The following is a 16,225-nucleotide window of genomic DNA, read 5'->3' on the forward strand; positions in this document are numbered from 1 at the left end:
CAAAGTAAGTAACACTGATCATAATAACATAACAGTGATTGAACAGCTAGCTCTTGTCTGGAAAAGGAGAAGAAAATATTTCATTTGAATGTTTCTTTTTCTTTTCTTTTTCATTAATGGTAAAAGGAAACTCCAACAGTTGGTGTAACATCTAATTTTCAATGCCAAACTTTATGTGCATTTCTTATTTGTAAATACATTGGAAGCTTCTTGTTAATATTGTAAGCCTTCATATGAATGTAATCCTTTTGAAAGGAGATAGACTGATAACTTTTGAAAAAGTTCCCCTATTTAGGTTTAATTCAAACCCAGTTTGTTCACCAAGACCTTTCCCACTAACTTTGCTTTGAGGTCTGTATGCAAAGACTAGGTACCCCAAACTGGAGGCTCAAACACCCTTCAGCTTTAGCTGGACCCCGGGAAGGTCTGCCCAGGCATTCTTGCCACCCACATTAAAACTCAAAGGAAAGCCAGTTTGATTTGTCTGTCAGGCTGGAATTTGTCCCTCCTCTGCATGCCTCTAAATCATCTCTGTCAGACATGACTCATCCTTAGAACTCATAAATTAGAGAGTGAAAATATACCTGTACGAACCACTGAGCATTCAGTAGAAGCCATTAAAAAAAAAAAAAAATTGGGAGGTTCCCTTGACAATCTGTCTACAAACTCTTTATCCTAATGTGGTGTCACTTGGACACTTTCTAATTTGTGTCTGGTATTTCTTTACGAAAGTGCAAACACTTTTAATATGTGAGCTTAATATATATTTGCTATGCAATTGTTGGAGTTATCTCCTTCCTGAGTAATGGATGGGCTTTCAGTAAACCCCTTCTTTTCTTTGCACTATATATATATATATATATATATATATATATATATATATATATATATATATATATATATATATATATATATATATATATATATAAATAAAAAATTTTTTTTTTATTTTTTAAAGTGGGGTCACTTGACAAGGCTCAAGAGGTCAAAAGAAGTTGCCAGGAGCCTTGGAGGTGGTGTTTTCAAAGGTGGGAAGAGGGAGCAGCTATTCAGTTCTGGTCCTTTACAGGATTTAGCAGCAAGTTCTTCATCTCATGCAAATGTCATTATCCCTCCCTCAAGGCCATTTCATGAACTTCTCACATGTGAAGTATGTGGAATACAAAGTCACAGAAGAAATTATGTTTAAGTCAATTTAGGTTACTACTCACCATTACCATTAAGGTTATCACAATCTGGCCCTAAATTAGTTATAAATTCTTGCTGTCTGATACAATATTGCTATTCAGTAAATTGACTACCCTACATTTGATAATTCTTGGCATGTTCTTCAGGAATCTAACTGAAAAGTTATTTAATCAAATCAATTTAATCAAAACTGGGTTAATTATGTTGCATTCTTACTTGCACTTGTTTAGGAGGGTGGGTGGTGAAATAGATTTTTTTTAACTGGGTGCTGTAATAGTCTAAAGCAGGGAGTCCTCTGCTTTATCCTTTATAACCTAAGCTCATTGCTGACTCCCTGAAATTCTGCTAAAAACACAACTATAAATCAAGTCACTGCTTTGTGCCTCGAAAGCATGGTCCTCTACCTTACTGAAGCCAGTAACTTTCCTGAAGTGGGGTTGTAATGCAGATGCTGTGTCCATGCAGGGAGCAGGACCACAGCCTTTCACTCATTTTTAACTCCTCTGGGGACTGCTGCAGGCTCAGTTAGATGTGATTGGTGACCTGTTTAAGGTACAGGTGTCAATGAAGAGAAATTATTATATCAGTGGTTATAGAATTGAAAGCATGCAGTCCTCCAGAGATTAACAGTGTTATTTTTGATGCTTCCTTTGTTCTGCTGTTTTTGGGTTACTATTCATGCTAAGCTTAATTCATTCATTTATCGTGCATCCACATCTCTCCAGATTAACACATACTGCAACTTCTTCATCGGTTTTTAGGTTCATTTCTTTATTACTGATATGGTGAGGTAGAAGGCCAGAAATATCTGAATTCTAGTTTATTTTTAGACAGCTAAATAGCTGTAATCCACAGCAAGAAGTACTATAGTTCTGACTTTAATCAAGCCATTTTAATTATTACTAAAAACTAAAATAGTCTGAAAAAGACTGTCTAAAATGGGGGAAAAAAACCTTGTAGTAATTCTATTTACCAGGGAATAAAGCATGACTTTTCACTTCTGGAAGCCTTGCCTCAAAAAATGCATAGACATGAAATGAAGTATTTTCAGCTGTACTCTCATCTTCTCTAGCTGGTGAATATATGTGGTACAGCAATACCAATTAGTGTAAAGGGACTCTTGCTGGACTAATAAGATGAAGTAAGGAAACCAGTGGGTCTGAGCTGGATGAGTAAAGAGGGGAGAAACTGTACAGTACTTACCTGCGCTTGTTTAGTTGGTATGAATAGCTTACTTTTTTGTAAGTGATAGATCCACCTATGTGTCACTATGGCACAGTAAGAGTGACAGAAATTTTATAGCTTTAGCTGTTGTTACAGCTTCCATCATCTCCAGGCAGCAGCAGCCAGAGATGCTTTAGGATAATGATGTTTTGGGTGTAGGTGTGTGTAACAAAGTATGAAATGCTCTTAGTTGTTGCCTCCAAAAGAGCAGCTAGGAGCAAAGCTGCACTTGTGCTATATGCACGTGATCAGATGCCAGGGCCCAAAATGCCTCTTTGTTATAATTTGCCATTAGTTTGTACAAGCTTCCTCCATACTTAAACACATGCTTGATATTTTAGTCAAACGTAGGGCCGTTCAAATGAAAACTAGGCCTTACTCTCAAAACCTCTGGAAAAAGCAGCAGATATCTGAGCTTTTGACTGTCAGAAGGAAGGCTGTGTTCACCCCTTCAAGCACTTAAAATAGATGTTTTGAGAAGATGTAACTGAATTGCACAGCTCATTTTTCTTTTTGGTTTACAAAGGATGTTAGCAATAACTCATAGGTTTATTTGTTTTTATACAGACAGCTTCTAGGTTTTTTTAAGAATCTAAAACCAAAATCCTGTAATAAATCACATCTAACTTGGAAGGGTAGCCCAGCTATTGTCTTAGACTCATCTACAAAAAAACCCCACAATGTAACAATTGGCAAAAGCGGGGGAAAAACCCTCAAAACCTGCACAAAGCTGCAATGACCACAGATGAACTTGGCCAGAAAGCCTCTTGCAGTGCCTAACCTTGCTGACGATGGGGAAGGTGTCCACGACAGCAGAGGCAGCGGTCCCAGAAGCAACCACCTGGTGGAGCTGGGAGACGGGCGCTATGGATCCAGACCTCCTTCTTGCTCCTGTGTTTTCCAGAATGGGCCAGGATGGAGAATGACCGAGCACAGCAGGGCAGCTGATTAGCTCTATCAGGAGATTTCTAACCCACGGCCATTCTTGGACTCTGGAATATGACTTTATCATATTAACACATATAATTTGTAGATCACTTTAGTTGTCATGGTAGCCTGGCAGAGCTCTGAAAGTACATATACGTTTGCTTTCTTTTAACAAGCAGAATTAGTTTGTCCCATCTTTGCACTGCAGGAGAGCATGTTCACCCTGCAGCAGGGCTCGCTTTCCCCCTTGCCATGTGCACAGCACTTCCATGTGTGCTGGCTGCAGTTGCACACATGGGCTGAGACCAGACCCCAGCAAGCAAGGCATGTATGCAACCCAGTGACAGTAAAATTGATAGGAGCTACTCTGCTTCAGCAAGTCTCCTCCAAGCAGAAGTCTGGGCTGTTGTTTTTACAGAGTAACAGAAGAGTATATTTTTTTGAATGTCAGTGGTTATATGCCATACAAAAATAGTGGAACAGACAATTCCTTTCCTGCAAAACCTGAAATAAGATAACTGCAATGATACATAAACCAGCCTACATGGTGGTGGTGGTGGGGGGGGGGGGCACTGTGTGTTCTAGTTAAGATTTTATTTTGTGGAAATGGCTTCTATTCATGAGTTACACTAGGCATCTCATTCAATGTGACTCAACAAAAATGGAATATTTTTATAATTATGATTTCAAAAAGCCTTTCCACTCAACATAGTTGCTATTTCTATAATCCATTTGGAGAGCACACATGGGTTTATGCTGTACTGTTCTTCATAAACTCCCAAAACTTCATAAATTGGTATCTAAATAGTGGGAAAGTTCGTTAATGAGCTCAAGCATGTGAAAGACTTCTAGGCTACACACTGGGAAGCCTATCATTGCTATTCCAGTATGTGCTGCTGCCAGTTCGGGCTATGCATTGCATTCAAAGCCTATTTCTTATTCAACTGATTTCACAGTTGAGCAGTGGAATAGGTGCTGTCTTGATCCTTTTCAAAAGATGCTATGGACTTTAGTGATCCACACCCAGTTCTGAATAAAGAACTCCCAAGTCTCTGTACCTTCCCTCACCATAAGTAAGAGGGACTTCCGTCTGCCCTCTGTGAGGTGTTCGCACAGCAGAATATCAAACTCAAAAATAAAAGGGGGATGGGGTGTATGCACATAGATGATTTTGTTTCCTATGAATGTAGATGACTTGGTTTCCTACTTGCTCTTAAATGAGGCTGGATTCTGCTTTCACTCTTGCCAGTCAGTGCACATAGGGTACAGTGCAACCTGACTTGAATGATGGCAAGGTTTTGTGGTGTATCTTGCTTCAGCTCACACGTGATTAAATTACATTTCTTCCTGTCTGAGTAAGTACTATATTGGAACAGATTTCTACTTAACTGAGAGGTGGGGGAGCGCATGTCAGTATTTCTGTATGGCTCAGCTCAGTAAAATATCAGTTATGAGGAGGGAAGATAGAAAATTGAAAGAAGTAGAGAGAGGGGAAAAACCAAGCATTAACAGTGTAGATATAAAACTGTTTTTTCAAATCCTATGCGATAATACCTATTTCACTTTCAAGTTACTAGAACATAGCTTGGTCAAAACAAGTGCCTGTACTGAAGAACACTGAAAACCTCCCCAGCCCTCCCTCCCTCTTTTTCTGTTTTTGAAAACAGTCTTTTAGCTCTGTCACGGTCATCACAGATGTGTAATTAAAACCAGAATACGTTGCATGCCATTGCATATTGTCTTCATAGGGAAAGTACCATCTCTGCTGCATCACTCCCGAAACCTTATTATCAGTACATGACAGACAACAGTGCTGCTTCTCTTGCATTTTCTGTGTGTTTGTGCTGCACAGTTAGCTGGCATGTAGCTGGGCAGCCAGGGCGCCTGCCTCTGTCACCTGCAGCGCTGCCCTCGGGGCGAGAGGCTGCTCCGGAGAGGGGTTTGGCCTTTCCCTAGAAAAAGGCAGCGGATGGGCCTGTGGGACACTTTCAGTTCACAAAGTGCCTTTCACCATAGCACCAGCCTGTCTTTTGGAAGAACATTTAGACGCAATTATTTAAAACCTCCAAAGGCAGTGATTTGCAATGGACTGAGCAACTGCAAACTTGTGGCTTCCTGGTTATTTGCTATCCACAAGAAAGAAAAGTCTGATACCAGGGGGAGAAGGAAGTGTGTAGGGGAGAGAAAGGGAAGTGGCCTGAGCATGCTGGAAAACTTGGGAATGCAATGGGCAAAGTTAAATGGATAGGTAAAGTCAGACTGACCCAGGAATTTTGAGTACATCTCTTAAAATGAAAAAATACTCTACTGTAGACTGCTGAACTTCCTACATCTGGGGAAAACTTCAGATGATAAGTAAAAGATGCATGGGTAGTAATCAAAGTATTATGAAGCTAAGGATAAATTCCAGCAGCATCCCAAGACAGTGATGAGCCAAGTTGCACTCAAGCAAGATAGGGGAAGAAAAGCCCCTCTGCAAGAGAACTTGTGAAAACAGAGGACAGAGTAGGCTTTTTTTCTTTTTTCTTTTTCTTTTCTTTTCTTTTTTTAAACTCTCAGATCGTGTTACACCTATGATATAGGGGGAAAAAATTCTAACAGAGGTGTCCCATTTCTTTAAACAAACGGAATCATTTTGGCTTAGACATCACCTTACTCCCTAGCCAAAACCTGCACACATAAGCATCTAATTATAGGACACCAAAATCTATATTTAGGTCTCTAAAAACAAGTGACCTGGATTTGAGAGCCAGTTCCAAAGGAAATTTCTTTAACTCTATGAAGAAGTCAATGAGTGCTGTAACTTAAAACTACTGGAAATTAGGCCGCCTTGCAGGACACAAGGCATTTATCTTGCAAGTTGTATACCTTGTTTGTGCAGAAGAGGCGAAAGGGAGGACAATGGCAAAAATGATTGGTACACATTTCTTTCTCCTCTCTGCTTTCTCACTGTCTAGCCTTCTTCCATCTCTAGGCTGTTGTCTTGGACACCACCAGGCTATTGTTTCTTGGTAAGAGAAATACGGCTTCAAACTGTAGCAGTTGCAGTCTTGTAACTTTTCCTCCTTGATCCTTAGCAAGCACAACCACACCTACACACGTGTATGCATGTGTGGGCACAAATATATGACAGCATCATGTCTTAGCATGGCATGGTTCAGACTTTTATTGAGAGACAAAGCCAGGGGATAGCTGTGCAAATCATCCTAAGAAAGACTGTCACTTTTAGTCAACCCATATGTGTGTGCAGATATACATAGTTTATAGCTCTACATACATACATGTATACACACATAGTGTTTCCGGTTCGTGTAATCTTGACTGGAAAAAAAGTAACCTTGAACAAAACAAAAGCGTTCTCTGGGAACCGCTTCTGATGCTGTTCTGCAAGTCCTGTTTCTGAACTACCATCTTTACCTATGTACACTTGCTTCAACTTAGTAGCATTCAGCCAATTTCAACTTTTTTTCTTTTTTGCTGCTTTCTGCAACTGTTAGGCAATGCACGAGCACTAGAAGGCTATGTGCCAGTTAGGGTAATTCTTAGCTGCACAAAACCTGGTTTTAAGAACCCACAACGGGGAAATTATATCAGCCTGAAGCCCTGGAGTTTCCATTAAGCTATATTAGGAGTGACTGCAGAGCCAAGATCAGAGAAGGAGGAGAAATGAAAAGCAGAATAAGGTCATGCAGTTTGCTCTACCCGTATTGTTTTCTTTCAGTCTAGGTTAGATGAGCCAGTGCTTTCCCTCCCTGACTGGGAGCCAACAACTGGTTGGGAAACAGTTTGAAAATGTAGTGAGCGTGTTTTCCAGTAACTTGTCTTATGTAGGGTCTACAGTTGGAAATTAGCAGAAGAAGGTTTCTGCTTATTTCCTCTTAAACTGCTTGGTACCTCAGAGCAAGGGGTCTTGATTTTATTTCCCAAACAGGATCAAAGAAAACACATTTCCTCCCCTCCCTCTTCCCTGTTGTTTAGCTTATTCCAAGAATAGCAAAAGAAGGTACATACAGGATTCAGGAGAACGGTGAGGAAGAGTTCACCTCCTTGAATACTTTTGTCCAGTTCCTGAGAACCCCCAGGGTACTCCTTGTAAAAAATAGTATGAGTGAAAAGGCCACAGGTCTGTCGAGGGAGCACCTGAGAACAAAGTAACAGTGCCATGGTGACATTAACTTATTTCTGCAAATTTACATTCATCCTAATCCCTCCAGCAACTCAACCCCCCCCCCCCTCCTCCCCCCAAGAAACTCTAGCCCTTTGACTTCATATTCTGGTATGTTTGTTTATGGCCTCTTGTGCATTCTCTGCTCTTGTTGTAAGCAAACACGGTTGTGCAGATGTGGAGAATTCCAGATGCCAGCTGAAAAGCTGCGGCACAGATGTGTCCTGAGCTTTCATCCAGACCATTTTATTCAGCTCATACAGTAATAATTAAAGGTTTGTTTCCTAGCATTTGGAAGAGGGGAGAGAGGAAAAAAAATAAAAGCCAAATCTCTCTTCCTTTAGCAAGGTTAGTTTATTAAAAGATAAATAGTGCTTCTTGGCCATCTTCAGTATCTCAGGCAATTAATCTTGCCGTTCTTGAAACACTGAACAGAATTTGTATTCAAGGCTGCAGACACCAAAAGAACTGTTGCTTCATACTTTCTTCTGTCCTGAAAGTCGAACTGAACCCTTCACTCCTGTTTGTGAAATATGTACAGGGACCAGCAGGATACTTGCATGAGACTCTCCCAAGGTCAGTTCTGTGTCCCATCATAAATCATGAGATTATGTTCCAGAATTCAGTAAGCTAGCAGATGTGGGAAAATACACTTAACTAAAACATCTTGTTCTCAGAGATACATTATTAGCTTTTTATAATTAAAGGGCACTGAAACAGTGAGTAAAGAACTATCAGCGCTTAGGGATATTGCCTAATACATGCTTGGGCATAATTCACCTGGGAAACGCCTTGGTTTCCTACCAGTCAGTGTTTTTTCCTTCTTTTTCTACTCAGCTAAATCAATAAATAAAACCTGTATTTGGCAATACATTTTAATACATGTAAATGTACCACTGTATTTAAGTCTGTTCCAATAGTAATTGGACTCTGTGCTGTAACTTGTTGTTTTTGATTAAGGCATGCTGCTTTTGTTTGGGAGATCAAAATTCTGACTTCATATGCATAGGCAATATTCAAGTCATCTGGGGCTTTTGTATATATCCCAGGGCCCGGCCTCAAAAGATTTCTAACGCATTTTATGCATATTTAATTTTTGCAATTGCCTTTCACCCATCTCAGTCTCATGGTCAGCTCCATTATGCAATTTTTTTCCTCCAAGCTGCAGCATAGGATTGCAGCTGGCTGGTAAGATAGGCCAAAATTTTGCATGCTTTTCTGGTTGTCTTGTAGTTGAAGTGTATATGTGAGGAGATTTCCCTCTTACCCAAATACATAGCCTGAAACAGGCATGTGTCCAGTCCCTGGTTATGGGAGTTTCAGAAATGTACCTCGGAAACAAAAACTTGGCCCCAGAAAAGCGTCATGCTTGCTGGAGGAGATTACTTACACCTGTTCATCTTCCCAGCTGGTGGATTTCTAATCCTTTCATGCATAAAGATGAACCAGACCTTGAAACATAGGTCTTAGGCAGTTTAATGAATTTCAAAATATGCATTTATAAGTAAGTTGATAGTCGACTGGACTATAAGTACATTGAGTTTCTGAGCTTTACATTTGTAGTTGCCAAAGTTTTCTTAAGTTGGCTGCATAACAAATGCACTCTTTTGGCATCCTTACAAATCCTCCATCACAGAGGATTTTAATGATTGCTCTAAAACTTGAAGCGTTTGGTAAAAATAGCATACTTCTGAGTCACTTAAAGTAATATTGCTATGAAGCGTGGAAATGCAGTGTACCATGATGCCATTGTGGATGAAGCCCCGTCTGTACCGTGCAGGCTTCAGGTGCGGGTATTCTTCTGTGCTGGTCACGTGGATGCCCCAGACCTTTTTCCAGGCCTCGTACAGCTGCACATGTACCGGGTAGACCCCCGAGTGGTGCGGAGCCACTGCGTACCCCATGTCCGTTGGTATGCCATGCTCCTGTGACACAGCAAAGGGAGGAATATATTTAGAAACAGAAAAAGAATGTGTAATTTGAAATGTGAAAGGATTTTCTTCCTTCTACAGACCACCAGGCTTGAGAAGCTGTTGTCCTTGCAGAGTCTTATCTATTTGTATGTAATACACACTAAACGTTAAAGATGAGGGGAGCTGCTTGATACACAGCTTGATAACTCGCAGAGTGATAAATATTACTCTTGGATTATATTGAGTTATTGTTGCATAGAATAGATTTGCCTGCCTGTTTGTTACATATTGTGTATATTTTAATATATGTCCTATCTGATTGGTACTTTTTAAAGGTAATCCAGGAAGCTGATACTGTTTATTTAACAAGCTATCAAACAGCATTAGAGCAATAAGCAGAAAGAAAAAATTGTTGCTCTGATATTTGCGGTTTATCCTTTCTTTACTAAAATAAGATCAAAATTCCTTCCTTCTAAATTTTTCTCCATAGCTTCTGAATCTAGTTGTTTTCCCACAGCATTAGGATAATAGCAAAAAAGCTGGCCTTTGACAGATATATTTTCCATTTCATAGATATTTAGTCAGTTCATTTTCTGTGACAAAACATATGCACTCTCATGCACATAATCTATACGTTATCTCAAATATCTTCTGATTGAACAATGGGGCGGTTATCTGCAGGCAGAAGGAATTAAGAAAAAAGCTTAAATGTGAGCCTGCTGATCTCCTATGCATGTTCCCTTTATTCCTACAGCTCTCCTGCCTTTGTTCTGTTTCTAATCCCTCCAGTTTCTGACTTAGTGTGAGCTGTCTGAAAACCTCATCTGATGATGAGGTCCAATAACCACATCTCTAGAACAGAATATTTTTAAGAGTGCATATTATTCGAAGTGTCAGCTATACATGAGAAAATAAGGTAATTAGCTTCATTTGTCTGAGTAAATATTCAAAAGCACGTCAAACTTTTATCACCAGCTACTGAGAGGGGGGAAGAAAAAAAGAAAGAAAAGAAAAAGCTGTATTCTGCCTTTTCTCCTTTACGCTGGGACTCGTTTCCTGTAGGCACCGCAAAGGCCTGTTTCAACTCTGCCACAAGATCTCTGCGTTTTCAGTGTCACTCTATGGCTTTTGCTGAATCCCCTCCTCCACTGCAGGTATGGACAGAGTTGGTTTTATTCCCTGCGTCACGTTGTGCTCAACGATTGCTTGGTGCAGGAGGCGCAAGCTGGTCTGTGGCTCCTTCCAAGTGGTCCTGACTAGCAAAGCCCTCGTGGCGAATGGGCCAGGCTCCTTGGCCAAAACCCTTAACCCTTAAATGCATCACCCCCTTTCCTGTGTTACAGTTCACTTAAAGCACTTCTTTCTCCTGCCAAAAGAGCTGCTAGCGCTTGGAATGCATTAGCCATTTTCTGTTCATATATAATTGATATTCAGAGGGAAATGGCTAAAATGTGAGATCATAATATTTTGTCCTTCCTCCTGCCCACATTATCTAATAACTGTTGATTACTTTAATTCCGGGAGTAGCAGGTTCTGCTGAGCCTCTTCAACTATTTAACTATGCACAGACAGGCTTTTGTTTCATTGTCAAAATTAAGTTAAATCTATGGGGAGCACTTGTTCTTATATCACATAATACAACCACTTAAAATTATCTATTCCTTATTAGTAAAGACCTTAGGTTACTGGCTGATCTTGGAAAAAAAGAAACCCAAACGCACTCTTCTGAGAGCAAAATGCATTTTCTGCTTGTTAATGTTGTCAGCTACCTGAAAGGCATGAGTCAGTTTAGGGGTGAAATGATGAATAGCTGTATAACGAGAAGTGTCAAATCATTCTTTGCTCTAACTTTTCTATGGGCATATATAAAAGAACACATTACACTAAAAGATTTCTGAAATACCTGGGCTTTTACTAATAAGGTAGAATAGTCCGGTTCTGAATAACAGTTTGAGTACTCTATGATGCTCACACCATCAAACATAGTGTAATATCTTGCATCTACAGACCTTCACCAAAACCTGTGTAAAGTAGAAGTGTCCTGAGATCTAGCTAATGAACACTGCTCTGAATGATGTGTCAAAAAGTTGGTACGTGGATGAACACATGCAAAATCCCATTTATCTACCTGTTACTTGCTGCTGATATTGCCATAGTGACAGAAAGGTGAAATGGTAATCTACCATTCACAAATAAAAAAGGCAGCATTTGGTAAGTTCTCAATATAAAAAGCTAATTAGCCTTCGAATACAAACTGCACACTATATATTTCCTCACATAAATACACATCAGTCACTCAGATACCCAATATGATTTTAGGAAGAAACAACAACTAACCATAATCAGATTTTCTGTGGCCAGTTTCATGTTCAATTTACTTCAGTAAATTAAATATTGTATGGCCTCTTTTAGCAATTTCTGTTGCTCTGCTCTTTTCCTCTTTTGTTCTTGAATTTAATTTGGAATTGAGAACTAACATACTAAAGAAGGAGCATGCATCTGAGTCCAAGAAGGACTTAATACAAGCTGTCAGGCAACATAGGAGATTCCAGAGTGAATTATTTTTCATACATATTCTAATGGCCAATTTGCTACAAAATTCCACTAAGTTATTTTTACATTTGAGCCTTCCATTGGTATTTTTGCTTCAAAATTTGCTCAAAAACCGTGCGTGTGTGCGTATGTAAAACTCTTGGAGCTTTTGGTGCTGAGAAGAACAATATTATGTTCTCTTGCACTTCAGCTGCAATCCCAGAGCCATTAATTCTGGACAGGTTAAATTTGCTTTCCTATTTCACTTGTACATTAAGAGACTATTCCAATTCCAATTTAAATGACAATGTAAGCTGAAGCTGCAGTAATGTCTGGGCTGGACATTGCACAGTAGTGCCTTTTAATTGGACGTTCAGAGAATTACTGCTACAGCCCGGGAGATGGGGGGAGATGATTAAAACAGCTCTTGTGCGTTTTTGGCAGAAAACTGACTAGATGTTTTATCCACGGCTGCCTTAAAATGTAAGAAAAAAATGTATTTAGTAGCTGAACAAAATAGATCAATTTATAAACTAAAAGTATAAGCAGGTAAAACTTAAAATCAAGTAGCTAGTAATCAAGAAACATATCACAGGAAAATACAATATTCATATTCCACCATCAAAGATGAAATCAATATAAAAGCATTGCTATAAAAACAATTACTATTATGCTTTATTATAATAAGAAATACAAAGCTAACCAAAAGACTGGTATGTGAGTACTTTCTTTAAAGTAAACCTGGACTTTTACATGAAGCTTTGGAAATTGTCTAGGAGTCTCTGTTTATTCACTGGAGTTCACCTCTCTAACTCGGCACCTGGCTCTGTGTTGCTGGAAGTCCAAGGCAGCAGAAGAGAAACATAGTTGTGTTATTTCTTCATCACACAGCTACAGAAGCTGCTGTGTCTTTATCTATTCTTTCCTGGTAGGTTCAGCTGTATGAGACAAGATTTCTTTGCATTTATCTATATAACACGAATATTTTGGGGGATAGAATAAGCAAAGGCTTGGAGGATGCTATCTATAGCCAGTGATTAATCTGTACAAAGCATTCAAAGAACAGTTACACAGCCTCAGAAGAAAATGGAGATCAGGTTTTAGGATCTACCTTTCTCCCCATGTACTGACATTTTTAACAGATTGCGAGTTAGCAAAGGGAATGAATACCTACTCCTTCTTTGCAAACTGCATAGTGTCTGTTGTCCCAGCCTCTTGATGGGAGCCTGGTGTGCAGAGGCAGTGCCTATGAGAGGCAGAGTGTGCTTTTAAAGCAAATTGTCCCAGCCATCCCTATACTTTTACTGTGTGTACTTTTACTGAAGCTCTGAAAGGTGGAAGCAATCTGTGGAAGCTACTTCTCTCTCTCAATTATCAGCTTTGTTTAAGCAAGTGAAGACTTGCTTGGAACTCCTAACCTCTTTTGACCTTCCTACTTGTACGGAGATGAGCCTTGACACAAACTTACTGGCCACGAGTCGGCATGCGCTGTGTGTACATATTCTGCATTTGCATCTACAAAAAAAATCTCTGCAAAAGAATGACAACTGTTAGAGCAAGCACTGCTTTCCAGTAATAGGCATTTTCTTAAAGAAAGTAAGTTTGCATTCTTGCAGCATTTTTTCTGTGAGCAGATGTTGGAAATGAGAATAAAAACTGGAGTCCTTGAAAACTGGCTATTTATATTAGCAGGATGTTGTCTCATCCTGCTTTGTTCAAACCAAATATTATATGTCCTTCTTAAAACAATACAAGAAAGAAAATTAAACAAAAACGAAATACAACTGCGTTATAACAAAACTGGTGTTCCAGATTTTTAAAGATCTCTGATTTGCTTCATAGAAATATCTAGTACTGGCCATTATCACAGAAAGGATAAATAATGCAACCTTTTATTTAGTAAATCTTACATCTGCAGTAGGTCTTTTCACACAGTCAGTTAAACTGCAGGACTCCCTTTGATGTAAAGATTCAATCAGATGAAAAAGTTAACACTAGCTGCAGATAAGTTTGCTAAACTTCTTGACTTTGCTGCACAGGAGGTGATAGAGTACTACTTCTTAAGATGTCACTTTCCAAAATTAAAGAGTTACATATGCTTTGCTTACTTCTAGTGCTGCGATATATTTCTAATATTGCTGCAGATGGGTGAGGTTTCCTTTGAGAGATTACCTTTCATCTGTTCAATATACTTAGTGAAATTTCTTTTTACTTGGTAAATGAATTTGCCACTTTCTTGCTCGTCAGCACCTACAAAAATGTTGTATTTTATACTTTACAGATACATTTTTTTTGTTCATGTATGTTTCTGGATAGTTTTTGTTGAGTAGATATTTCAGACTTAATTACTTCTAGCTCAATTTTAATTTTTTTTAAGCTTGTTTTAAAAACACTCTAGCTTGATGAGATGGTTCAGCAAATGAAAGAGGTGATTACCATCATGAGATAGGGTTTACATTATGTAAAGTTAATGTTTTTTAATTCGGTGGAAGAGAATGTTGGGTCTGAGTGACTACAGCTATTATAAATTATCTGCAGGTGATGGCATGCTAGAGCACTACCTGTAAGAGTACAGAGATGAACACGCAGCTTGTGGTTATTTTGCCTAATGGAACAACATGCCACACCAACATAATTTGCTATCTGGGATTGTTACAAGGTTAAGCCATGTGAATTTACCAGGCCAAAAATTCAGTTCCTAGTTTTACTCCATTTTTTTCATTTTTTTAATAAAGTGTGGGGAATCTTCTATTCTGTTTCTAACTTCTTTCATCTGTTTTTCATTTGTGTCATATGCTTCCTTGCCATGTGGCTGTGCAGTATGAAAAGTAGAGGATATAATGGCTCTTGAAGAACTGGATTCTCTGGTATCAGTGTTAAATACAGAATTGGCAGTAGTACGGAAAAAGCTGGCTTTTCACCAGTTTTTCATACAGTCTCCTAGATACTACCACAACTCCAGTCCTAAGCCTGCTTCTCGCTGCAGCAGTATACCGGGAGAGGTAGCAAAGCTTGGCGAGATACTGCGTCTGTTCAACTTCTGAGGAGATGACATGAAGAAAAGCAGCTTGGCCCTGAGAAAACCACACAGGACTAGGAATAAAGTAGACCCTACAGGAGCTCGCGATACAAACCACAGCTGAGAGTGAAGACCATCTGGAGACTGGCTTCCCAAGCATGCTCCTGAAATGGACAAAAAGCACTAACAAAGAGGGACTATTTAGGAAGAATCTTGAAAGTTAGGTGGAATAAATCTCATCCTGTCTGTGCAGGAGAATGTTGTTATCCTATACACGCAGAATACTTGCAGAGTATTTTTAGTGGCAGTCTCTAATGGGCATCTCTCCTTCCCAACATTAACTATGGATATTAGTAATGGGACAAATTAGACTGGTTTTTCATCGCATGTGGACATTGCACATTTGATATGAGGTCACTGGTGTTCATATTCTTGGTATTTAATTGGTATATTAAAAGCTCATGGTTTCTCTGTGGTTTGGGCAGTTGAAAAGTTGTAGGTGCAGGAAGTGCTAATGTGAATCTCTAGCTGCCTTATGCACAGGAAATGGAAACCTGAGCCTTACTAGAGAGGAGGTCTGAATCGACTGGTTTTGTATTTTTCTCACTTTTGCTTGTCAGATCATAGCTGCCTTTTTACTGTCAGTGATAATTTTTGCCATCTCTCTACTGTGCTTTGTGCACGTGTGCTAACAAATGAGCACAGAAGGTAATCACTGAGCAAACAGATCGAGGGACAAAAAGAGCAATAGGCTTTGGATTGAATATATTCTATTTGTGTCAGATGCATGAGAGGGGAGAAAGGCCATCTCACCATTAAAGGATGGCAGTGAAAGTCGAGAGAACTTGGTCTGTTTTGTTTTTGGAGAAATGAGACTTGTGCTTGCACAATTTGTTTACCTCTCTGTGTATCACTTGTGTTGTTTATAAATGGGGATAATACTTCAGATGCTATCAGTTTGAAAAGCTTAATCCAAGGCTTAATCCACCAGTGTCTTTAAAGCATTTTGGGATTCTCAGATAAAAACGCAAAAAACGATTATGTCAAATCAAATTGATAATCAAAACAAATGCCTTTTTCCTTAATCAGGCTGTGAAACATACCATTCATATTTACATAAATAACAGGACATTAGGATAGCAGTTTTGGATAGTTGGTAAGTTACTTAACTGGAGTTAAACTCTGACACTTGTTTTTGGAAATGTTTAATAGTTTAGATTTTCTAATATAAATGTACACTGCTGAGCAGCAAATAGG

General features: G+C 39.2%; 1 protein-coding gene across 3 annotated transcripts in view; it reads right to left on the minus strand.

Moving 5' to 3' along the window:
- LOC112986158 (bifunctional heparan sulfate N-deacetylase/N-sulfotransferase 4) overlaps positions 1–16,225 on the minus strand; it is a 116,763-nt gene that overhangs the window by 40,314 nt on the left and 60,224 nt on the right. For all 3 annotated transcript variants that reach the window (XR_010388933.1, XR_010388932.1, XM_026105311.2), the window contains exons 6-7: positions 9,244–9,429; positions 7,351–7,479 (exon numbers count right to left, since the gene is read on the minus strand). Coding sequence is in view for 1 of the 3 variants with exons in the window: in XM_026105311.2 (XP_025961096.2) it covers positions 7,351–7,479; positions 9,244–9,429 (315 nt within the window). In the remaining 2 variants the exon portion in view is untranslated. The remainder of the gene's footprint in view (positions 1–7,350; positions 7,480–9,243; positions 9,430–16,225) is intronic.

This window comes from Dromaius novaehollandiae, chromosome 4 (assembly GCF_036370855.1).
Source record: "Dromaius novaehollandiae isolate bDroNov1 chromosome 4, bDroNov1.hap1, whole genome shotgun sequence".
Taxonomy (NCBI): domain Eukaryota; kingdom Metazoa; phylum Chordata; class Aves; order Casuariiformes; family Dromaiidae; genus Dromaius; species Dromaius novaehollandiae.